At 48.1% G+C, this 23032-nt stretch overlaps 4 protein-coding genes across 7 annotated transcripts in view; 1 reads left to right on the top strand and 3 right to left on the bottom strand.

Annotated features, from left to right (window-relative positions):
* rpl23a (ribosomal protein L23a) overlaps positions 1-23032 on the top strand; it is a 243530-nt gene that overhangs the window by 56442 nt on the left and 164056 nt on the right. The gene's annotated exons all lie outside the window — the stretch shown is intronic.
* On the bottom strand, positions 83-1508 carry LOC127588596 (thy-1 membrane glycoprotein-like). The gene is made up of 4 exons (XM_052047387.1): positions 1355-1508; positions 1036-1092; positions 642-968; positions 83-580 (listed from the first exon to the last, which is right to left on the bottom strand). Exons 2-4 carry the CDS (start codon positions 1070-1072, stop codon positions 495-497), a joined length of 450 nt encoding a protein of 149 aa, XP_051903347.1. The 5' UTR covers positions 1073-1092; positions 1355-1508; the 3' UTR covers positions 83-494.
* LOC127588575 (integrin-linked protein kinase-like) lies at positions 2145-7467 on the bottom strand. Of its 3 annotated transcripts, none has more exons than XM_052047362.1 (13): positions 7435-7467; positions 7178-7318; positions 5562-5727; positions 5390-5485; positions 4807-4903; positions 4637-4720; positions 4474-4559; positions 4258-4367; positions 3478-3605; positions 3255-3376; positions 2805-2904; positions 2594-2724; positions 2145-2512 (listed from the first exon to the last, which is right to left on the bottom strand). In XM_052047362.1, exons 2-13 carry the CDS (start codon positions 7264-7266, stop codon positions 2363-2365), a joined length of 1359 nt encoding a protein of 452 aa, XP_051903322.1. In that variant the 5' UTR covers positions 7267-7318; positions 7435-7467; the 3' UTR covers positions 2145-2362. The 3 variants fall into 3 exon arrangements, with proteins under 3 accessions (XP_051903322.1, XP_051903323.1, XP_051903324.1); XM_052047363.1 differs by having other exon boundaries at positions 7178-7354; positions 7435-7466; XM_052047364.1 differs by lacking the exon at positions 7435-7467 and having other exon boundaries at positions 5562-5743; positions 7178-7314.
* On the bottom strand, positions 8082-14104 carry LOC127588553 (trichohyalin-like). Its single transcript, XM_052047324.1, has one exon. The coding sequence runs from the start codon at positions 12468-12470 to the stop codon at positions 8139-8141; it is 4332 nt and encodes a 1443-aa protein (XP_051903284.1). The 5' UTR covers positions 12471-14104; the 3' UTR covers positions 8082-8138.

Below are 23032 nucleotides of genomic sequence, written 5' to 3'. Positions count from 1 at the left end.
ACGCGTTAAAGATGAACGTACTGTATTTACATGTGACATGTTATACATAGACACGTTAAATGTTATGATTAATAGGTCACACTTTTGTCATTTTTGTGACTTTATTAAATAGAGTTGAAACAATCAGTACATCTTTCGAGCATATGCTCCCATAACAACTCTGTAGCGCTAAAGTGCAACTACACTAATACACAAAAAAAGAACAATCACTGGAGAACATGTCAATAGTATGGATTCTCTCTTGCCGATGAATACGAGACGCATGCAAAGTGGTACAGTATTTTTACATGGAGCTTTGCGGTTGTGAAAAGATGCTTTTGGTGCGTGGTAACAGCGTTCAAAGTTAAATACACCTTAACTGTACTCAGCAAATGCACTGGATCCAAGTCGAACCATAGCAATATTCTCCACGCTTTGAACATTTAAAGCAGCGCTTCTTTGGCGTTACCATTAGAGGTGGCCCACGTGCAACATTTCACAATCATTTTAGAGCATTACATGCAATGGTATAAAATCAGGATGGCGACAATCCAGGAGTTCTGCAGAAACGCGCTGACGGCACCACACGGGATGAGATGATCTGCAGAAGGAGATAAAGATGAAGAAATACGACTCCGAATGTCCTCCCTCCCTGCACTCACCTCTCTCCACATTCACGCTGGCTCCCTCCCCGGTGATCTTGCACATGTACGTGGTGTTGTGCGGCAGCTTGTCTAGGTAGCCGCTCAACGTCAGTCTGTAGCCATGTGGCTCCACTTCCGTCACACGGCTCACTTGCCGGAACTCGGCCTCCGCCGCCAGGCCTGACACATTGGAGTTGATGAGGGATTGCTTGGAGCCTGATGACCAGGAGAACTCATAGCTGTTGATCTTATTGGGCTTGCCCTTGACCAGGCAGTCCACTCGCAGGTCCCCGTCGTCTTCACGGCACACTGTGATAAGGTCGCACCGCGCCGGCGTCAGCAACACTAGTGTAGAAGGGGAAACAAAATGCACTTGAAGCATGTAGACACTCCTGTGTAACATTTTGCTCACCTCCTAGCATGCCGAACACAAACAGATGCTGGAGCATGGTGGAAAGCGCCCATCCAACTGGAAAACAACACCCCCCCCAAAAAAAAAAATCATGGCAAATCATCAAAGTCATCACAAAACTTTTCCTTTTCCGACATTAAAACATACATCATCAACTTTCATGCAAAACATGAAGCAGCAGTTTTTTTTTTTTAATGAACTAGATTAAATGTTACAATCAAATCGAATCCATGTGAAGAAACTACCCATTCTTTATTTTATTTTTCCTCTTACAAGAGTCAAATGTACCATTTTTTTTGGAGGGGGGGGTGTCTCTTACCTGTGCTTCGGTGCAGGATGATGAAGCAAATCTCAGCACTGCAGAGTAAAAACACCGGATGGGAAGGGAGGCAGCTGGAAGGGGGCGGGCGTAAAAAGGAGCAAGAGAGAGGAATGATGCTGAATGGCTGGATGCCTGATGAAGGGCACTCGATCCAAATAAACACTCGCCGACGCTATTGTTTTACCAGCACTGCTCTATTTTTAATCTTGTACGTGGAGCTGGATAACAACAACTTCACCTCGCCATTAATAACAATCCATCTGTTGTAACATTTCCACAATATAGTCGAGACAGACTATTTTGGTACTAATGAGCGTCACCACATTATTGGACACATTATTGTATATAATGAAAACATTATAATCGGCGTCTGTCGGCAAAATGTTACGCGTCCGACTTTATAAAAACTCCGGTTGAAGTAGATGTGAAGACCGTGAATAGGGCAAATGTGAAAAGGGAATAAAAAATGAAATGTAATTCTGGAGAGCATAGCGAAGGATGCACAAGGTGAGCAAGGAATCCAGAGCGCTGTTGAACCAGGAAGTAGCCACTCTCAAAACGTCGAACCATAAAGAGGTCACATGCGATTTTTTTATGACTAATAATTCCACCACAATGCGGGGCCTTACTCACGTACAAATAAGCGTATATAACGTGTCCCTAAAAGTTAAAAAAAAAAAAACAATCAATCGGCCCTCTGATCGTTTGAATCAGATGTAACAGGTCTGGTACGGCTCTCAAAGACCCAGAGTGCCATTCCCCCGCACTAAAAGGAAGACAGCAACGATTTATCATAAATAGAAAACTTTATTTGCACCGGTGGAGATATAGCGTTATCTTTTTTTTTTTTGCCTTAATTCGGTCACTAAATAGTCCAACCAAGAATAAAAAAAAAAACTATTAAAAAAAGCAAAAGCTTACTTCAAGCCGAGACGTATATTTACTGGAAAATGTGCGGTAGACGCAACATTATGTACAGCGGCTTAGCAGATAGTTGAGCGCAGTTCACTTGTCTTGCATTTTTTCCAAGATGGGCATGATCATGTCAAACTTGGGTCTCTTGGCGGGGTCTTCGTTCATGCACAGCTTCATCAGCTTGCAGATGTGAGGCGAGATCCCCGGTGGGATGGTTGGGCGCAGGCCCTCCAGAGCCACCTGAGAAGAGGCTGCGTGGTTATGTATGGCAAAACAGAGGTGATTTTTTTTGGGGGGGGGGGGGGGTATAAACATGCTTGCCTTCATGCCAATTTCCATTGGAGAGAGATGGGCGAAGGGCACCTCCCTGGTGACCAGCTCCCACAGGAGCACGGCAAAGCTCCACATGTCGGCCGATCTCCTGTTGATGTCTTCCGAGCGCTTCTGGAGGGCTGAAATGTCACAAGATGGGTGTCGAAATGTCTCGACTGCGGGAAGGTTGCGTTATGTCGATAGAGAAAGCTCGCACTACCTTCTGGGGCCATCCAGGCCGGAGAGTACATGCGTCCGGCACACTGGAAGGAGAACTTGGCATCCGCCATGCTTATCCTTGCCGTCATGTCCTCGTCAATCTGCCATGCGGTTGACAAGCACATCAACGTGATTTTTTTTTTTTTACAGTGATGGAGACGTCGCCGTAGTCGTGTTTATTAATGCAGGCTAACTAAATCCACATCTGAGAAGATGAAACATAAGATTTTTTTTTCTGGTCAGGTGGTTGCAGATATTACACATTTATTAACGTTAGCTGAATAGAAAATTAAATTTTAATGTGATTACTCGGTTCAACGTCATTGAATTAAGTTAGGTGGACTCACGTTTTGTGTTCTGAGAAGATGTTTTGAAATTGTAATTAGCGGTAGTTAACAAAATCCAAGTGCAAGGGAACTGAAGTACAAAGCCAGACTGGGGCGCCTCTCACCATGACATGTCTACTGTTGAGGTACAGCCGTGGCACCAATGGCTCCAGGGTGTGGAGGAAGGTCATGGCACTGGCGACGTCCAGCGCAAACTTGACCGCTTGGCTTTGGTCCACCACCAGAGCTGAAGAGCACACGGAGGGGGGGGGGGGGGGGGTGTAGAGATGCGCGCCTACTCTTTTGTTTTACTTAGAACCGCACGTGCCGAAGAGGACCGAGACTCACTTGTGCCCTGGTGGAGAAGGTTGTAGAGAGATCCGTACGGCATGTAAGGGGTGATGATGATGGGGTGAGGGGCCGGGGGGGATTGACATGCTCCCAGAACTGGGAGGATGTTGGGGTGAGAAAAGATCCTGCACAACAGCATAGCGACTCATAGTCAACACTACTCAGTGAAAAATTTAAATATTCATTCATTCATTCATCTTCCGAACCGCTTGATCCTCACTAGGGTCGCGGGGGGTGCTGGAGCCTATCCCAGCTGTCTTCGGGCAGTAGGCGGGGGACACCCTGAATCGGTTGCCAGCCAATCGCAGGGCACACATAGACGAACAACCATTCGCACTCACACTCACACCTAGGGACAATTTAGAGCGTCCAATAAGCCTGCCACGCATGTTTTTGGAATGTGGGAGGAAACCGGAGCACCCAGAGAAAACCCACGCAAGCCCGGGGAGAACATGCAAACTCCACACAGGGAGGCCGGAGCTGGAATCGAACCCAGTACCTCTGCACTGTGAAGCCGACGTGCTAACCACTGGACTACCGGGCCGCCAAAATTTAAATATAAAAAAAAATAAAGGACCTTTTTGTCCCTTTCAGCCCACCGTACCAAACCTCTGTTCCAGCCCATGCAGTGATTTACATTCCAACTTCAACTGCAAAATTTGTACGCACGCCTGTTTTGTTCGCATTCTGATGACTACGACGGTTGCGACGATTGTTTGTCGTTTTCCACTTTAAAAAAAATGCGAATACGGCATCTTTGTCGAGTGAATAATTTACCGCAGCTTGGGATGCTCCTCGCTGAAGTCTCTGCTCTTCCTGGTGCTCCACTCCCTCACCTGCAACACCTTCACCACCACCTCGTCCCCCTGCCAGCGACCCTGCCAACTCTGATACACACACACGGAAATAGAAATACTTTAAATCCATGCGCACGGACATTTCACACACAACGGTGGGGGTCGAGGTGGTGGGGCGGTCGGTCGACACACGAACCTCTCCCGAGTGGTTTTCATTGATTTTGGCCAGCAGTGAAAGTTGTTTGTAATCAATGCCGGCCTGCTTGTTGAGAGTGCCGTTACCTGAAGGCAAAATAAAAATAGACGTGAAGTTACGAGTGAAGACAAACGGCGCCGATATTGGTTGTGTGCTGACTGACGAGGCCTGGTCCTCATGGTGCCCTTCCAGAAGGTTTCCTTGTAGGGAATTTTGGTCAAACTTTGTCCCAGTTTTTCTGCCTTCTCTGAATCAATCGAAGAGAGCAACAATGTGTCAATGCTCCCTTCAAATAATAATCTTGCTAATACTTCCTCTTGTTTCCACTCTGACCTTGAAGCAGTTGCCTGAGGTGAGGCTTGGCCTTATCCAGTGGCGTCTGTCCGTACCGGTTGCACACACACACCTGAGCGCCGCTCACCACCAGATCCTGAACACACATTCCGTTGGAGTAATTTAAGGCATGTCATCATGTATGTTCCATCCATAAGTTGGAGGCATTTGACAGTGGATATAAAAAAAATGTCATTGTCAAATTTGATTTTTATTGTCACAAAGTCGGTCACGAGCTATGGGTCGTCACGAGCCAGATGAGGTGGCTTGGGCATCTGATTCGGATGCCTCCTGAACGCCTCCCTGGTGAGGTGTTCCGGGCATGTCCAACCGGGAGGAGACCCCGAGGAAGACCCAGGACACGCTGGAGAGACTATGTCACCCAGCTGGCCTGGGAACGCCTCGGGATCCCCCGGGGAGAGCTGGAAGAAGTAGCTAGGGAGAGGGAAGTCTGGGCTTCCCTGCTAAAGCTGTTGCCCCCGCGACCTGGCCCCGGATAAGTGGTAGAAGATGGATGGATGGATGGATGTCACAAACCAAAGTGTTGTTGTAATTTTTTTTCTCCAGCAGGGGGGGGGTGTACCTGTGCTACTGCCTCTTGCCCCCAGAAGCATGCGTAGTGCAGCGGCGTGTTCCCGTGCTCGTTGACCGTGTTGGGGTCCGCCTTGCACTGAATCAGCTGCGCACAACACAAAGACGATAATACGCTCGGCGCTTACGACGTCATCGAATTTGGCCACGTGACGATGGCATACTTTGGCTACGATGTCGGCGTGGCCGTGGCTGGACGCCAGATGCAAAGGGGTGTCGTCGCCGCGGTTCATGACGTTGATGCGGGCGCCCCTCATGATGAGCATGTCCACCAGGCCGCCGCGCCCCTCCCGGCACGCCCAGTGCAGCGGGCTGAAGCCGTGGTCGTCCCTGGCGACAGCAAAGCCTGTGTTACATGTCGAACATTTTCAACTCGTGCATTGTTTAGCCCCTTTCACACAGACCTTTAAAGTAGCCCCCGCCCCAATTTTCTCATGTCGCTGTTCTGCGTGAAAGGTAGTGATATGAAATGTCCTCACATTTCCTGTCGCTACCTTTCACAAAGTCGAACCACAAAATTCTAAGCTTCCGATGGGGTTTGTGTGAAAGGGTATAGCAGAAAACCGGGACATGAACACCTGACTCTCATTCCTCTCACTCTGTTGTGATGAAAGCAAATGTCACAGTGAGAAAATTATTTTACATGTCCGACGTTAAGCCCCTTTCATACGGTCCGTTAACGTCAGCTTCTTCCCAGATTTAAATCGTGTCAGCCTTCTGCCAGACGCTGGGTTCCGTGTGACATGTCACCCCCTTCGCACAGCCTGCCATGTCGTCGTTTGAAAGTGCGTACGGTCTGGGCAATATTCTGCCTTTGATGGGTTCTTTATGAAGAGCGAAGTTGGATATTTTCCAGATCCGTTACCACTTGTGAAAGGGGCTCAATGCGACACTTCGGCAGATTCCGAGTGGAAGGGGCTTCAATGGAAAATCAAGAAGTTTCACACCCTGCTCTAAATTGTAGCCGTCTCTGAAAGCGCACGGTATTGCTGCAATATTCGATTTGTTGAACACTGCGTGAAAGGCAAACATTTTTTTGTGTGCGTTAGCTGCTGTTCTTCACTCCTATCTTTATTTAGACTGCAGTGCACGCTTCCTCACGCTGCATGTGGTCTGAGGCCCAGCAGACGCCTGGCGCACTGATAAACACGTCAGTGAAAAAAGGGGAATGCCTGTCAGCCGTTGTTTTTATCTCTATTGTGCAAGATGCCAGTCTTTATGTGTCCAAGACTGCTTTGGATTTTTGTTTTTGTTTAATTATTTCTAGTTCAGTCCATTGTGTATAATGGTGGCCATCATGAATAAGTATCATATTTCTTTGATTAAAGTACAACAAGCGCCTTGTACTTTAACAGATTGATTTTCCTTGACACTTTAAATGACAGCGCAGCAACTTGGGAATCCCTGCCGTAAATTGATATCACGGTTGTGGCTTCCCGAGCTATAAAAGGAATCCAGGAGCGTCTGAAATATTCCAAAGCAGCTCATCATTGCGTGCATTCCAGATGCAGTGATGGAAAACGGTGACCAGTCCCTCCCCTTGTTGGCCTGGCCCCGCCCACACAGGAAATGAGCGCTATCAATATACAGTACATATATGGCCTGGGCCGGGAACGAGCTTCCTTTCAGGGAATGCTGCTATTATAATGACCTCTCGATTGTGTGGCGATGACATCATTAACATGCTCAATATGGAAACTATTTGATGGCTAGTGCACACACACACACACGCAGGCGCGCCACTCATTTTTTCCTCCCCAGTTTAGTTTTGTCCACTCACCCTAAATTAAGGTCATTTTCCGTGTTGTCCAACCACAGGCGAACGGCCACGGAGTTGCCCTCTCGACACAGGGTGAAAATGTCATCCATGTTTACAGTCGGCTGCTCCTTTAAATCCTATTTGGCGTGCGAGATGTGCCGCCTGAAAGGCGGTTAAAATCAACAAAACAAGCACAGCCTGAAATGTGCGCAAAGTGGCGACAATTTTTAAAAAAAAAACGAACGAAAGGCGCAAAGCAATGAATTAAAGGAGCTTACCGTTACGGCTTTGCTTCCGTTTCCCCACCCAGTCTTTAAAAAGTTCTTCCCCATAAGCGGGGAAGCGTAGCGGGCGCGAGTTTGCCCCGCCCCGGGAGTCGTCCTCCAGGCGTCTGCGGTTGGACGGGCCGCTCTGGAATCGTGGAGCTCGGTCGCCCCCTGGTGTACAAATGCAACAGTGCCGTTTTCCATCCGCCCGTGACGTCACTATTATTATGTCGCACATACCCGAGCCAGCGAATGCAAATCTCCTTATATGGAGTTGTAATGAGAGATTATTTATTTTTGGATATGATTGTTCATATTCGGTCAAGTGGATTTAGTCTTTATTTTATGATGTGACACAATACACGATTAAAATGTGCAAACAAGGTAATATGAACATGACAAGCAGTAGTTGAGCTGATAATACACTCTTAATATTTCCACTGGCATGACTCCACTAGTAGGCAATGTTGCCTCATTATCAGACCGTCCCCCACCCCCATCTTTCTTCTGCCTTTCTTTCTCCGTCTCCTCCATTTGATCCCACGCAAGTTTCTCCTCCCGCTTCTCGTTTTTCACCTCCTGCCTCCTTTTCTCGACATGCCTCTCCTTCTGTTCACCATTTCTCCTCTTCTAGCCTTGTCAATCTCCTCAACCATCTATCCGGCTGGTCACCTTTGACCCCGTGATCGGTCTTTTTCCTCCTCCTCATCCCATCATTACGCACACTTGCCAGGTTCCCCCCCCGGCCACTCGGATCTTCCCGGCCGACCGGCGTCGGGGATCACCGTGGCTCTGCCGATCCTCCTCCTGATGGCCACCAAACTTCTCTTTGCTCGCTTCCTCCTCCTGGTGGTCATCCAGCGCCGCCTCATGGCTCTGTACCTCCTCCCCCTCATGACCACCCACCGCCTGCCGTTCTCCCTCCTCACCCTCATCCACCTTTCCGCCCAAAGCCTCCTGGCCGCCTCGTTCCAACGGCTGGGGGGCACCTCGTCGAAGTCGCTTTCCTTGTCGTGGTCGCCCATGGCTTTGGTGTTGCTTTGTCTCACCGCGGCGCAACCCTCGTCGACATCCATCGCCTCGGACGGGTCTTCCGCCGCCGACTCGGGGCCCCCCACCCGATCCTTCCCGTCTGTGGCCCCCTCCCCCCCTTCCTCCTCCTCTTTCTTCTTCTCTTGGCCGCCGTCTTCCCCTCCCTCCTGATTGCCGTCGTCCTCGTCACTGCCGCTTTCCCGCTCGGGATCGCTTTCGCTTTCGCTGTCGCTCTCGTCGTCGTCGTCGTCTTCGTCGTCCTTGTCGGTCTCCTCCTCTTCCTCCTCAGTGTCGTCTTCGGCTTCGTCGTCATCGTCGTCGCTGTCCTCCTCCTCGTCATCCCGGTCGCTCTCCTCCTCGTTGTCACTTTCTTTCCCCTCCTCGCCATCGTCGCTGCCTCTCTCCTCCCCCCGGTCGCTCTCTTCCTCAGTGTGCTCCGCCTCCCCCGCCTCGCCCGCCGGGTTGCTCTCACCCCCGCCGTTTTCTTTCTCCTCGTCCTTTTTCTCCTCCGGGCGACTCTCTTCCGGGTCACTCTTTTCCTCTTGGTCCTCCTCGTGGGAATTCCCGTTCTCCCCCCGGGAGCTCGGTCGCTCCTCCTCCTGGCACCTCCCCCCTCCCTGGTCAGCCTCTTTTTCCTCCTCATCTTTCTCCGACTCCTCCTTCTGGTTTTCCTGTTCCTCATCTCGGTCCGCCTTTCCTTCCTCCTCAGAAGACCTTTCCTCCCCCCCTCCCTCCCGGTCGTGCTTTGGATGAGTCCTCTCCTCCTTCCTTTTCTCCTCTTCTTTCTCCTCCCCCATCCACTGGGCATCCTGCGTTGGGTCTTCCCGTTTCTGCGAATTATGATGGCTTCTCTTGTCCTCTTCTCCTTCCTCCTCTTGTTCCTGTTCCTGCTCAGCCATTTTCTCCTGCACCGCATGAACAGCCCCTCCCTCATTCTCATCTTTCATCCAGTCCTCCTGCCTCATCTTCATCTTCTCCTCCTCCTCCCCGCTGCCTGCCCGATCATCACCCCCGTTCTCCCCCTCCTCCTCCTGCTGCTGCTGCTGCTCCTCTTCCCGCTCAACCCTGTTCCCCTCAACACCTTCAGTCCCTTTGCCTTCCCTCCACCCGCCAGCTTCCTGCGGCCGGTGGTTCCCTGGCTCCGCCTCCTTGCGCTGGTTCATCTCGCCATCTTCGCGATGGCCTTCGTCCTCCTCCCGGATCGAGTTGATCTGCGCCTCTCGGAGGCTCCTTCTTTGCTCCCCCTTCTCATAGCTGCCCCTCCGCGGTACCTTCTTCTGGCTCCTCTCCTCCTTGGCAGTGCCCTTGTTGCTTTTGTCCTCCTCCCGGCGGCTCCTTTTCTCCTCTTCACCATCAGCAGCTTTCTCTTCGTACTTTTCCTCCTCTTCATCGTCGTCGTTCCTTCCCTCCTCCTCATCCTCCTCCTGCTCTTCACTCGTCTCCTCCTCCTCACGTTGCATCTCCTCCTCTTCCGTCGGGCCGTCCAGATTCTCCTCTCGGCCATCCCATTTCTCCTCCTCCCGGTCGCTCTTCCCCTCGCCGTCTTTGCGAGAAGACTCTTCCTCCTGTGGCTTCTTCTTTCGGTTGCCGCCATCACGCGCCTGCTCCTGCGTCATGCGGCGGGTTTGCTCCTCTCGGTGGCCGCCGCGTTTTTCCTCCGCCTCAGAGTTGCCCTTTTCGCCCTCTCCTTTGCAGTGGCTGACTTTTGCCTGGCGCTCGTCACATTTCTCCGCCCCCCCGCCGTCACTTGCGTTCTCCGCCTCCCCCCAGTCAATCGTCTCTTCCCGCTCGATCCTTTTCCTTTCATCTCTTTTGCCGTTTTTTATCTCCTCGCTCCTTTTCTCCTCCTCCATCTGATCAATCCGGTCTTGGTCTTTCCTTTCGTCGTCTTCGGGGTTGCTCTTTTTGGGCTTTAGGCGATCACCGCCCCCCTCCTGCGGGTTTCCCTTTTCCTCTTCCTTCACCCAGTCAATCTCCTCCTCGTCCTCCTCGCAACCCGTTCTTTTCACATCCTCCCATTCATTCTTCTTCTTCTTCTGGTCTTCGGGACGACTTTGCCGCTCCTCCTTCATCTCCTCACCGCCATCGCCCGCTTTGTCGTCCGTCGCCCGGCCGATCGCCGCCTCCGGGCTCGTTTCTTCTACGCGAGTCCCATCGTCGCCCTGCGGCTCGTTCTTGTTCTCCCCGAAATAATGGCCTCCTTCCTTCTTCTCCTGGTCGGCCCTTTTCTCCTCTTGACTGTCACCCTTCCTTTCCTCTTCCTTTAGCAAGTCACTCTCCTCCTCGTCTTGGTCCTTCCTTCTTTCCTCCTCCTGGTCTTTCTTCTCTTCTTCGCGATCAGACCGTTTTTCCTCTCGCTCCCCTTCCTGTTCGGCCTCCTCCTCCAGGGAGCTTTGGATCATCTCACCCACTTGATCCTGATCCCTCTCTTTCTCCGGCCCCTCTTCCCGGTCACCTTTGTCCTCCTCCACCCGGTCAAGCTCCTCCTCCTCCTGCTCATTCATCTTCTCTTCATCTTGGTGATGGTCGGCCTCCTCGGCCCGCTTGCCGTTTTTCTTCTGTGTCAACCAGCAAGTCTCCTGCTGCTCTTTGCCGTTTGCTTCCTCCTCGACTTGCTCCTGATCATTCTCTCTCTCTTGTTGTTGCTCAGTTCCTTTCACCTCCGTGCGTTGGTCACCCCGTTGGTCCTCCACGTCACGATTTCTCTCGTTCTTCAGCTCCTCCGCCTGGTCACCCGTCTCCTCATTGACCCTCCCCCGATCATTTCTTTTCTCCTCTGTCTGGTCCGTCTTCTCTTTATGACGATTGGCCTCCTCCTGCTCACGGATTGTCTCCTCTTCATTGTGGTCACCGTCCGTCTTCTCCTCCAGACGCTCAGTCTGCTTCTCTTTGTCATCACGTCTTTTCTCCTCCTCCCGATTTGTTTTTTTCTCCACCGCTTCCTCCCGGTCGCTCGTTTTCTCTCCCTCGTTCCCAGTCACATTCTTCTCCTCCTCCTCCTTCACTGGGTCACTCGTTTTCTCCTCAGCTTCACGATGACGGCCTTTCTCCTCCCCCGAGTTGGTTTCCTCCTCTTGGTCACTCGGTTCCTCCTCATGGCACCTCCTCGTTTCCTCTTCCTCCTGCTCGGACATCTGCTGGTTTCTTCTCTCCTCCTCTTCGTCGTCACTTTCTTTCTTCTCTTCCACCTGCCGGTCTTTCCGTTCCTCCTCCTCCTTATGAAGGCTCCCTTCCTCCCCTTTCAGCAAGTCGGTCTTTTCTTCTTGCTCATTCCATTTCTCCTCCCGGTTGGCGTTTCTTGAGTGGTTTTCAAGGTCGGTCTCCAGCTCCTCCTCCTCCTCCTTCACCCAGCGAAGCTCCTCTTTCATTTTCTCACCTGCCTCCCGGTTGATCGTCTTTTCGTCAACATGGCCGCTCGCATCCTCCACCACGTGGTCACCCTCAACTCCCTCTTTCTCCTTCTCAGCGTGATGGATGCTTTTCTCCTCCTCCACTTTGCGGTTGTTCTGGTCCTCGGCCGGGTTACTCTCCCGCTCCCGGTCCTCCTTCCGCTTCACTTTCTTCTCCTTCACCCGCTCAATTTGCTCCCCTCGGTGATTCTCCCTTTCCTCGCCGTCGCTCTTTTTCTCCTCCTCCCGATCACTCACTTTGTTCTCCTTATCGTCCCGGTCTTTCTCCCCCGCCCCCTCCAGATTTCCTCTTTTCTCCATCCCGTCGCAATGTCTCTCGTCTTCTTTTCCGTCTTGCGCCTCCTCCTCGCCTCCTTTCAGGAAACCCTTTGCCTCCTTTCCTCCGGACATCCTCTGTGCTTTTGAGTCTCTCGATCGAGTCTTGGAATTAACGCCGAATAGTTGACGTTGCGTCTCCTCCACACATGTCAGGCAGAAATCCAGCCAGCCGTCACGGATGCAAATCACGTGATGTCGGCGATTTCCCACCCGGTAACTCTCCCGGAAGTGTTGCAGTTGCAGATTGGACAGGCAGGAGCGTATTGGCAGCTTAATTTTACTCTCCATTTGGCGTGACTCTGCGTCACACTGTTGCCCGCCGGAACGAGACTTCTTTGACGCGATCGGGTCACCGCATTGCTTCCTGATGAGTTGTGTATTTTTTTTTCTCTCTCGCTTTCTCTCTCTCTCTCTCTGATCCGGACAAATTCCAGACTTTCCTGCCTTTGTCGATGGCAACTTTCCTATCTCATAAAGGCCGACAGGGCTATGATGTTTGGCGATGATGATTATGTCGTGGGAGTAAACAAGCCCTTGTCAACAATATGTTCACAAAGCAACGGAACTGAACCGGAGATGATTGCTGTGTGATTATTGTGAGCGTGGAGACTTGATGGGGCTCATTGAGGTTATTTTGAACACACCCCGCTTCCAAGTAAGCCCTTGCGTATTTGTGATGGCGATGAGGCCGCTTCATGTGGAGTGTAAGTCAGTCAAAAGACGTCACGGACCAGATTGTCATCAAGCGCTTGCAACTTTTAGCGTTGCTAATCGGCGCTAATTCAGCTTCCTTCCTAGCTTATGTTTGTACTCTTAACAAGTTGATGTATGTGCGAATGGCACCAGTTGACTCCAAACGGGCTCGAAAGCCAGCAGAGGATCCATACAGAGGCCACCGCTAGCTATTGATTAGCTGTCGGTCCGCGCGGGCTGGATTTGCACATTACTCTATTCCACCCAAACCGATTTGTTACTCGCTGAGGAGGAGGCTTGCAGCAACAACAATAAAGCCAAAAAGCAAGTCTGCGTCGGGGCTAAAAACATAGCGACACCACGACCTTATTCCACATTGTTTCCTTTGTCTATTGAGGTCGTACACGAGCACAGTCGCGACCTCATCCGACACACATTGAGGTTTGAGTTTACAAAATGATCTGGTTCGCATTGAAATTCAGATCACGTGTGGGGGGAAAATATCTATGCAATCTAGTAGACACAAGCATGTGAATGTTAAACATGATTTCCCCTGTTGAATTGACGCTCAGTCTGGATCGGGCCTGATTTCAGAGCAGGTGGGAGTTACCTTACCAACTATATCCCTTCTTAATATCGGATATGTTAATTAGAATTGAATTAGGAGTAGCATTGTTGCTACTCGAGCAATCTGGAATGGATTTGGATGAAGGGCACTTAAACGCAAAATATTTTAGACTTGTGTAGACCCGTCCACATTTGAAGATGTTGAAAAGGCTTATCCCCGTTTACATTGTTGCTATTTGGCCACTCTGGATAGGATCCAGATTCACAAAATTTGTGGGACAGCTAGCTCGGAGTAATACGTATAAATCTCATACAATAGCCTTTGAAACATGCAACAATGTGAAATAGGACTTTTCCATGTTGAGCTTACACGGGCCAAATGCGCAATCGGGTTTGGATCCAGATTCAGAAGGTGTTAAATAGGATGTTACGGATTGGAATAAAGTTCTTGCCACCTGGGTCTTCCCAGTTTAGACTGACTTGATCTGTTCCACAAGTGTTGTAGATTTCTACAAGACTGAATGTCGTGATCCTTTTCCAATTTGGTTTCGATTCAATGTACTTTTTTTTTTCACACCAGCCTTCCCACTGAGGACTGATGTTGACAATTCCTTCAACGTTCAATATTTTTACTTTGAGTAGCAACACCTTCTGAAACACAAAAACACCTGTGTCCCTAATAAAAAAAGAGACAAATAAATGACCCACGGAAAACCTTTTGTTGTGCTTGCAGTGACGCTTTGAGGCGTCCGTGTTGGCTGAAAGTCTTCGTAAGGCGTCGCGCTCCCCGTGACCTGAACACAAAACATCTCGATGTGTTGATTAAGTCACACAAAGACGAGACAACAACAACAACAACAACAGATATCGCAGTGAGCGCTGACCTGCGATCTTCTCCCAGATGGGATTTTCTGTGTGCTGGGTCGGCCTCGTCTCGCCGCTCGGGGTCGATGGGACTCTACAAAATGGCGCCCCACTTCCTGTGATGGCCTTCGGACAACAAAGAAAAGCAGCGCCATTCAGCCGTTGTTGTTGTTGAAGCAAGAACGGAAATGTATTAGTGATCTGCTGCGCGACTGCGTGCGCAACGGCAGCCCTTCCACGTGGGCAGAAAAAGGGCGTCATGAAGATGTCGGGGGGGGGGGGGGGGGGCGCACCTCACAAAAGGCCTACGTGTTGTTTGTCGCACGCCTGCGCACAAAGACGGCCGCTGCGTGACGCAAAAGTGGTGTTGACCCACGACGACACCGACAAAGCCGCAAGCAATTTCAAGGAAGGCAATGAAAACTCGTCAAAACTTGATAGGAGATGTCTTATGGCGGGAGGACAACAAAAAAGTTTTTGCGCGCGTCACACAACATCAATAACAAAACAGATTCAATTACAAAGGTTTGCAGGAAGACAAAAGCAACAGAAATGGCCACCAATGCTGACTTTTCATGGGTGATCGTTGAACAATTGTACTTTTTTTTATTGTCGTTTTGGTTTCATTCCAAATCCTGGGAAATCCTAACCATGGCTTTGTTAGGTCAAACCTTTTTGAAGCCTGGACTTGAAACCCTAATCCCAAACTTCAAAGCTTACTTTGAAACCTTATAAGGGGTTCAAAAACCTAACCTGAAACAGCAATCGGGTCTTAAAACCTGAATTTGAAACCCTACCCCTTGCTGAAAACCCAGTTTTAAACTCAAAACCTGACTTGGCGCAGCCCTTTGAATTGCAGATGTGCCTAATGAAGTGCCCAGTGGAGAAAGGTTTAATTTATTCTAACCCGAGCGCATTTTTACAATTCGAAGCATCACTCTCGTTGCGTGTCTCTGGTTTGGAAGAATCCCGTTTGCAAGAAATTCCCACCACCAGGGGGCAGATAACCTCCACTTGCGAAATCTACAATGTCACTTCGATTTCAAGCCTGGAATGACTGACATGCCTGAAACGGCCGTCCGCCGCTTGTCCAAACGCAGCTAACGGGCTTTCTTATGATACATATTGGTAGGAACTAACAACATTCTCCACCCTCACCCTCACCCCCACCACCCCCGTGCTCCCCCAACAACCCTCAAATTAATGTTGTACTGTGGGTATGATGCAACTCACAGCAACGTTGCACCAAACATGTTTATTCATGTCATGCCCCATCGAAAAAGAAGATAAAACAAGAACGCTTTTATTTATCTTGTTGAATGAATTCAGTAGAAAAGGCGACCCATGAGCATGTTACCTTTTTTTTTTTTTTTTTTAATATTTGTTTCATTTGTAACACACTTTACATTTCGGAACACATCTCAAAGTGCACAGTACAGGCACAGCTTTTTTTTTTCTTTAAGGGGAAGTCAACCGCAAAATTTTCCACTGGGCTCAAGGTCGGCATTCTGATTAATCTTACCTTTGTGGAATTTGAGTTACGTAGCAGAATCCACCCGTTTTTTTGCTGGTCTTGAATCAGCATTGAGCACTGAAAAAAAAAAAAGTCAATTAGAACGGGCATCTAATTTCCATGTTGACATTTGCTGCTTCTGGAGTCCCCTGACAGTTTTGAGTTCCTTGAAAAAAAAAAACAACGAAGAACAGCAGCTGACCACCTCGGGCTACAACTCCTCAATTCCTCCTTTTCTATTGCCGATGCTCGTTGCTGATGAATCGGGTCTGCAGAGACCCAGAATTACCCGGAAGTGCCAATTTTGATATTTTTATTGTTTGGACTGTGTTCCCTCGGGAGTAGTTTATGAAGGTGGATTATTCCATCGAGGGGGACATTTGTACCAAAGGACCTCTTAAGCTCTGCTGCTTTTATTAATTAGCCTGGGAGGAAATGGAAAGACGCTGTAGAGAAATGAGCTGCCATGTGGATTAATACAATTATTACTCAACCACCGCCATCGACTCAAACTTATGCAAAATAACATACTGCATAAATGTCATTCGCGGCTTAGACTGCGTACGTTCATGACTACACAAAAAAAATACGTTGAGTGAACTTAAAATTTCAAGGCAACAACCTTTCATAAAATTTTAAGTTGTGAAGTTCAACAAAATGTTATGTTTTGCTCATGAAATGCCATCACTGTCAATAATTAATATTTTAGAATTGTTCAATCTTACCGCGAGGCAGCTAACATCATTCCCCAGTGCTAAATCATGTTCCCCGCTCCCGTTCACGTCTGCGGGTTAGCATGTGTGCTAAAGGTTAGCGCGAGAAGCTTGACCTACTTGTGTGCTGTTCCTCAAAGTATGTTTTTCGACCACCACCCCGACTTAATGGAAACGAGTTTTGTTCTGCCACGTCGGTTTGCGCTCGGTGTTAGCGTTGTGCTGATTAGCTGTTGATGTGTTTGCCATGTAGCCGCGTCAGCACTAGCATGTGCAGTGTGTGTGTGTGTGTGTGGAGAAGGTGGCTGGGTTTTCACTTTTAAGTTTTTTTCTAAAAATTGTTGCCCTTTAAAAAATTTGGCGGCGTAAAAATGGAATGTGTCTTTTTAAAACAGCCATATTGTTCCATGGGGGAGGGGGGGGGATCACATGTATAAATTCACATTGACAACAATGGAAATACAAATTTTAAAGTGAAGATCAATAAAACCTCTGAAGTCAATCTAAAGTGGGCATTGTTATCCCTCCAAAGGCAGCCTTCATCCATATATCGACTTGTCAGATTGCGAACGGAGACCACACGTACAGTTGAATTTTTCGATAGATCAGGAAACCGCTCACACCAAACAGCAGCATACCTGTTATCGGAAGGCCGGAAATGTAGAAAGCAAAAGCGTCGGCCTTCTTCGAGAGCCAAGCGAGAAGATGTACGCGCCCAGATCGCAACGTCAAGGGCGTCAGCCCACATCGCAGCCCGCGTTACGTGACGCAAACAAAGCAGCATCCGTCATGCCATGTATGTTTTCATGCGTGCGCATACGGTCGCTTTGTATTGACCATTCCAGTTTGGTTGAAATGACGACAACGTCGTGTTCAGACCCCGGCGGGGGAAAAACGTCATCTCTTCTACCCGACTCTCTTATGTGGAAGCCGACCTAAAAGATAGAAGGGGGTCGGGAAAACAAATTCTCCCCATGCCGGACGTGAGGGCAAAGCAAAGTTAGTGGAGGGGGGGGAGGGCGGCGGCCAAAAAAGTCAATGCGGACTCACCGTTGGATCTTTTGACATTGTCTTAGAGCAGCGTCGCTTTCTTAGTTGTTCAAAGACTCCGGCATCGACCGTTCTCCTCGTTATTGAGCGCGCATCCGGAGCCGCGATGTTCGTCCTAATTGGATGCCGCGTGTGTGGAAGGGAGCCTTTCACGTGTACCCGGACACGAGGAGAACTTCATTGCAGGAATAGGAACATTATGAAATGGCACGTTTGATGACATTTTGCCAGCAATGCATTTGAGCAGGTTTGCCCTTTTTAATGCGTTCGTCTTTTTTTTTTGTGTGGGGGGGAGGGGGGGGGATTCTTTTCTTGTCGATGTTTTACAATCAATTTGCAAACACCACGCTGAAAGCTCTTAAGAACGACTCGCTTTTTGCTTGTCCTGAAGGGGCCACAATTTGAATTAAAAGTCCTTTCAAAATACAATTCAATAAAACTCTCTCTGGGAAGTGGGGGGGTGGGGGGTGAATATTAAAATTCACTCCACTCATTCAGATGTTTAATTTTCCCCTTCTCTTCCTGTTTCCGCATAGCAATAAGTTGCGCAAAAGATTCAAAAGCGAGCGAATAATGCAGAGCCCCTCATAAATCTCCATAATGCGGGCAGCCTTCAACTACCGTGCAGATAAGACAGAAACAACAAAAGCCATTAAGGAAAACATCGAAAAGGACGTCTGAATTTTTTTTATGTCAAATAGTCTTTTCACGTAGTATTTAAAAAAAAAAAAAGATGACATTATTCACCCGCTCGAATACGATCCGCAGCGTGCCACAGAAGCAAAACGGTGTCATTTTCTTTCATAAAGGCGGCCGCAATTTGTCAAAAGTGCGCCATTTACTGTCCTTATGCGCAAAATGCACAATTTACCGGGGCGCTCCCGGCGCGCATCTGCATGTCAAAACCCTTCGCGATGGGCATTGGTTCGCTCCGGAGTGCATGTTTTCAAACAATGCAAATAATGACGATGATGAGGATGATGATCCCGAGCAACATTTGCGCTCGCTAAAAATCAGATGAATGCCGACTTAAGCGCACACACCAAACAAGCGGTCCGCTATCATTGGGGGGCGTTGGGTCCTTATTTTCGTGTTTTGACAATCGAGCCCCAGCAACATGAAATTTGGGAGGGGTGTCGTGAGTGCCCCCCCCCCCCGTCCCCCCCGTCCCCCCCCCACACACAAAAGGCGGATGCAACAGGTTTTCAAGTTTGTGGAGATTGAACTTTAGAACTAATTGCTCTAAATATACATTTTATAGGGAATGAATGAATGAATGAATGAATGAATGAATGAATGAATGAATATAACTTCATGTGGGGGAAAAAAGTGCAGAAAATGAAATCCAAATGCAAATGTCAATGTGCAAATGACTTATTGGAAAATAAGAGATTTTTCAAATTTAGTTTGGGTACGTCAGGCTTTTATGTTTAATGCCAGCTAGGTAAAAAAAAATAATAATAATAAAAATGAAAGCGCTCCCTTTTTGTGATGGCGACACATCAGAAATGAAACTTTTTGGAAGGGTGCCGACATCAATTATTACCTTTTCGGGATCGTCTCCGTACACAATTTGTCATCCTGGTGGGCTTTTCATGGTTCATGTTTGATATGCCGCGCAGCCCTCCCGCAGTCGGGCAATCCTGCTTTTGATATAAATCGGCGTTTTCATTTTTAATTTTCTTTTCGACGCCCAGACAGCCCCCGCGGAACTTCACCTACAAGCAAAGTGAAATTACATTTGAGCATTTTAATTACTGTGGCAGCGTGTTGATGATTCTGGTTGGTTTCAGTTTCTCTGGCATGTAAACCACACAATTTCTTGCGATAATTCAACCCTGAAAGCCAGTTTTACTTGGCGGCTGTGAAGTTTAGGAGCTATTGTGAGAAGCCAAAGGAATTCATCCCTTTTGGTTTAAATCAACAGTGAAGTTCAATTACTTTTTGGGTTTTTTTTTCCCCCCAGCTCCCAAATTGAGTTTCACTGAGCAGCATGGCATTTGGTACCACGAAAAGACACAAATCGTCCAAATTCGATGGGGGTCTTCCCTTTTCATAGGACTTGAAACGCTTGAAAGTTTGACGATTGGCTGAAAAATCCAACCCCATCTCTTTGCTTGGCATTTAAAATGAACAAGAACTTTTTTTTATCGTTCAGTCAGAAGCAGCTCAAACCCCCCCCCCCCCCCCCCCCATTCCTTGTGGGGAGAGTGGGGGGGCTTGCACATGTCAAAAATGCATTTCAAGCAACACAAAAAGGAGCCGAGATGACTATTGACATTTGCACACAATAACCCCCCCACCCCCCAAAAAAAATTATGCAGTGAAAAGATGGACGTCATCGGCTCCGCGTTGGAGAACCGTGGTGGTGCTAACATGAAGGGCCCTTCAGAGTGGCCGCTTTTCAAAAAGTTCATCCATATTTCATGTGAAAAGGACGCGCGGGACAAAAGACGGCCGCATTAATTCCATCCACCGTGCTAATTAATTCTCTTAAGGGTTTTAAAGGTGCCCATGTGTCGATTCAACCACTGTGAGCAAAACACAGCAGTCAGCAAAGCTACGCTAAATTAAGCTCAAAGTAAAAAAAGCCGAGGACTTAAAAACTAGCTCCAAGTCCTCTCACTTATTTTTATTTTAAATGAAATTCTAATTGTATCATTATCTATTAAAATAATAAAATATTGTCACAGATGCATCAAATATCAATACAGTGGTTAGCTTAATGCTAACAAACAATGCAAAACACCCCTGACAGGCTAATGAATAGCATCGCTGTCAGGGTGTTTATGACCCTTCACACGATGGCGTTCCGAACTCAACACGAGGACAAAGAAACAGTAGTCACATCTATATATTCTTGATCCTCTGCAAAGAACAACCAACACGACTACGGCTTACAGTGCAATTGTGTCTGTATTATACTGGCCCCAGGTGGCCAATTGAGTTGCAATAGTGAGAATTTAACCGCCAAAATGTGTTCTTTGTGGTTCCTTGAGCGACAAAAATAAATAAACGGCAAAAAGGGGACCTCGGGTGTACCTAATGAATTGTCCAATCAGTCCACTAATTACAGGCAAATCCAACATGGCAGGCACAGTTAATCTGCCTGGCATTTCGCTCATCATATTTGCAAGTTACATAAAGCAGGCCAGCTCGCTTTAATGAGCGGGTGTCCTTTCCGTCGGGATGGAAGCTGCCATATTGTTTGCGGACAAAATGAACACCGGGATTAAAACATGTTCATCTAATTCCCCCGAATAAATCGCTAATCTGTGCCGTTAGATGCAATTAAAGTGAGAGATGCGATTTATTCGGACAAGCACGATCTTTGTCACGGTCTTATCGGAGCTCCCGACATGTATTCACGCACATACATGCATACATACATACACCGCTAAAGTGGATGAAATATTCTCTATGAAGCGCAGGAAAGACGTGACTTTTTGTTTTTTTGCACCCATCGAGGCGGCAGCCCGTAATGAGTCTCGCAATAACAGGCAAGCCTTTGAACCCGTCACATTACGTTCGAGTGCATCACATCCCACACGCCCCCCCCCCAACCCCTTTGGTCCATGTTTTCACTCGCAGCGTTGTAAGGGCATGCGAGCGCCGCACCTGTCGGAGAATTCGTGTCAGTGAACATCAGCCGAGAGCGCCGGCAGTCGAGCGCGACGCAAGCATCCCTACCCACAACGCAGCAGCAAACATTTCCGCCCTCGCCACCCCAAAAAAAGATTTTAATAAAAAGCAACGGTCTAGAATGCTGATGAGGGGCAATACCAGAGATTTACGACAGGTGGCGCTATAACGGCCCTCATGTTACCTCCAGGCCAATCAAAAGCCAGAAGAAAGTCCTTTGCAGAAAAGGCACAAGGAGATAAAAGGGACTTGGTTCAAGAAATTGGTGGAAGTAGAAGTAAAATCGAATAGTTGAATGACTTAAAAAAATACAATTAAACAAACAAAAAAAAATAGAATAAGATCTAAAAATTAAGCTAAATCGAATAAGGTAAAGTAAAAAATAAGACCAAGCAGGAAAAAAACATCTAAGAAAAAAAATTCTATAATTATGTTCAATTCATACTTCCAAAAATGTGAAATTTAATAAAAAATAACAAGTCCGGATTCATTTCCCACCAACCCATTCCGTTTCCATGCGACCCAAATGCATCGGCACAAACTAAACATTCCGACTGCAATTGATAATACGTCATTCTCTATAACCACTTCATAAACTCCAGCGCGTGCCTTTAATAATTCATCCTTAATTAGTAGTAGGCGTGTTGTGGTGCTCTTTAAGCAACATTTGGCGCAGCGCGTGCAGGCTGAAGGCGTCCGTTGCGCCCTATTTGTTTGCGGTGGCATACGAGGCGTCCATGAGCATCGTTACATCACTCAAGAGAGAGCCTCGGAGTGAGAGATGTTTTGTTTTTTTTTATTCTCGGATTGTGTAAATTGCCCACAACATGTCTACAAGGACACGTGCGGCGAGAGTGCAGGCATCAGAATGTCACAATGTGGCGTTTTTGACGGTAGAAGCAGAAGGGGATGGGTGGTGGCGGTGGGGCTGGGGGTGTAGCCCCTCAGGTGTTTGCAAAGTTGACTCCATGAAATACTAATCCCGTTAGCCAAAATTCTCGCCTTTGGCTTCTAAAAGTAAAAACACACCTCAGAGGAACTGCAAGGGCTCATAAGAGGACGTAAAAAAGACGTATCAAGGTTGATGTGAGCTTTACATTTCTATTCGCCGTGCAAGCTGATATAGCATATGACTCTGGACGATTAGATTTTGATCAAATTTTTTTTGGGGGGGGTATACAATACAATACAATACAATACATGCTGATTTATATAGCGCTTTCACAACAGTTTGTTGGGCTTCATTGAAACGCGTTGAATAGCAAAACTGGGAATCACACATTTGTATGTTGAGAATGGTCTCCAACTGTCATTTGCCAGGAGGATGTCATTAAAAACTCATCAACAGGGCCGAGTCTATGCTATGCATCATCTTTAAACCTGACTGGAAGCTCTCCGTGAGGTTCATCCGAGAAAGATTTTAACTGCATGTGCACCACTTTTCCACATAATTTTGTCATAAAAGAAACCTCATCAACGAAAAACTGCAGGAATCTATCGGAGGCAAAAATCTGAGCAAAAAAATAAATACAATTGTTTTGAAATAGTACACGCGGGTTGTGACGGTTAGCCTAAATTATCCATCCATCCATTTTCCGATCACAAGGGTCGCAGGGGGTGTTGGAACCTATCCCAGCTGTCTTCGGGCAGTAGGCGGGGGGGGGGGGGGGACACCCTGAACCGGTTGCAGGCCACACAGAGAAGAAACAAACATCACACTCACACCTAGGGACAATTTAGAGTGTTCAATCAGCCTGCCGTGCATGTTTTCGGAATGTGGGAGGAAACCAAAGTACCCGGAGAAAACC

This window comes from Hippocampus zosterae, chromosome 16 (genome assembly GCF_025434085.1).
Source record: "Hippocampus zosterae strain Florida chromosome 16, ASM2543408v3, whole genome shotgun sequence".
Classification (NCBI taxonomy): Eukaryota; Metazoa; Chordata; class Actinopteri; order Syngnathiformes; family Syngnathidae; genus Hippocampus; species Hippocampus zosterae.
Note: the sequence above shows the minus strand (reverse complement) of the source record. Positions and strands in the feature narration are given on the sequence as shown.

Bases quoted from the DNA above. Each gene is read 5' to 3' on its own strand.
- LOC127588596 (XM_052047387.1), bottom strand. From the start codon at position 1,072: ATGCTCCAGCATCTGTTTGTGTTCGGCATGCTAGGAG. The intron at 969-1,035 runs GTGAGCAAAATG...CTTCTACACTAG, and splicing joins TGTGTTCGGCATGCTAGGAG to TGTTGCTGACGCCGGCGCGG. The intron at 581-641 runs GTGAGTGCAGGG...CTCCTTCTGCAG, and splicing joins CAGCGTGAATGTGGAGAGAG to ATCATCTCATCCCGTGTGGT.
- LOC127588575 (XM_052047362.1), bottom strand. From the start codon at position 7,266: ATGGATGACATTTTCACCCTGTGTCGAGAGGGCAACTCCGTGGCCGTT. The intron at 4,721-4,806 runs GTCAGAGTGGAA...CGATTGATTCAG, and splicing joins CCTCAGGCAACTGCTTCAAG to AGAAGGCAGAAAAACTGGGA. The intron at 4,368-4,473 runs GTTCGTGTGTCG...TGTGTGTATCAG, and splicing joins ATGAAAACCACTCGGGAGAG to AGTTGGCAGGGTCGCTGGCA.
- LOC127588553 (XM_052047324.1), bottom strand. From the start codon at position 12,470: ATGGAGAGTAAAATTAAGCTGCCAATACGCTCCTGCCTGTCCAATCTG.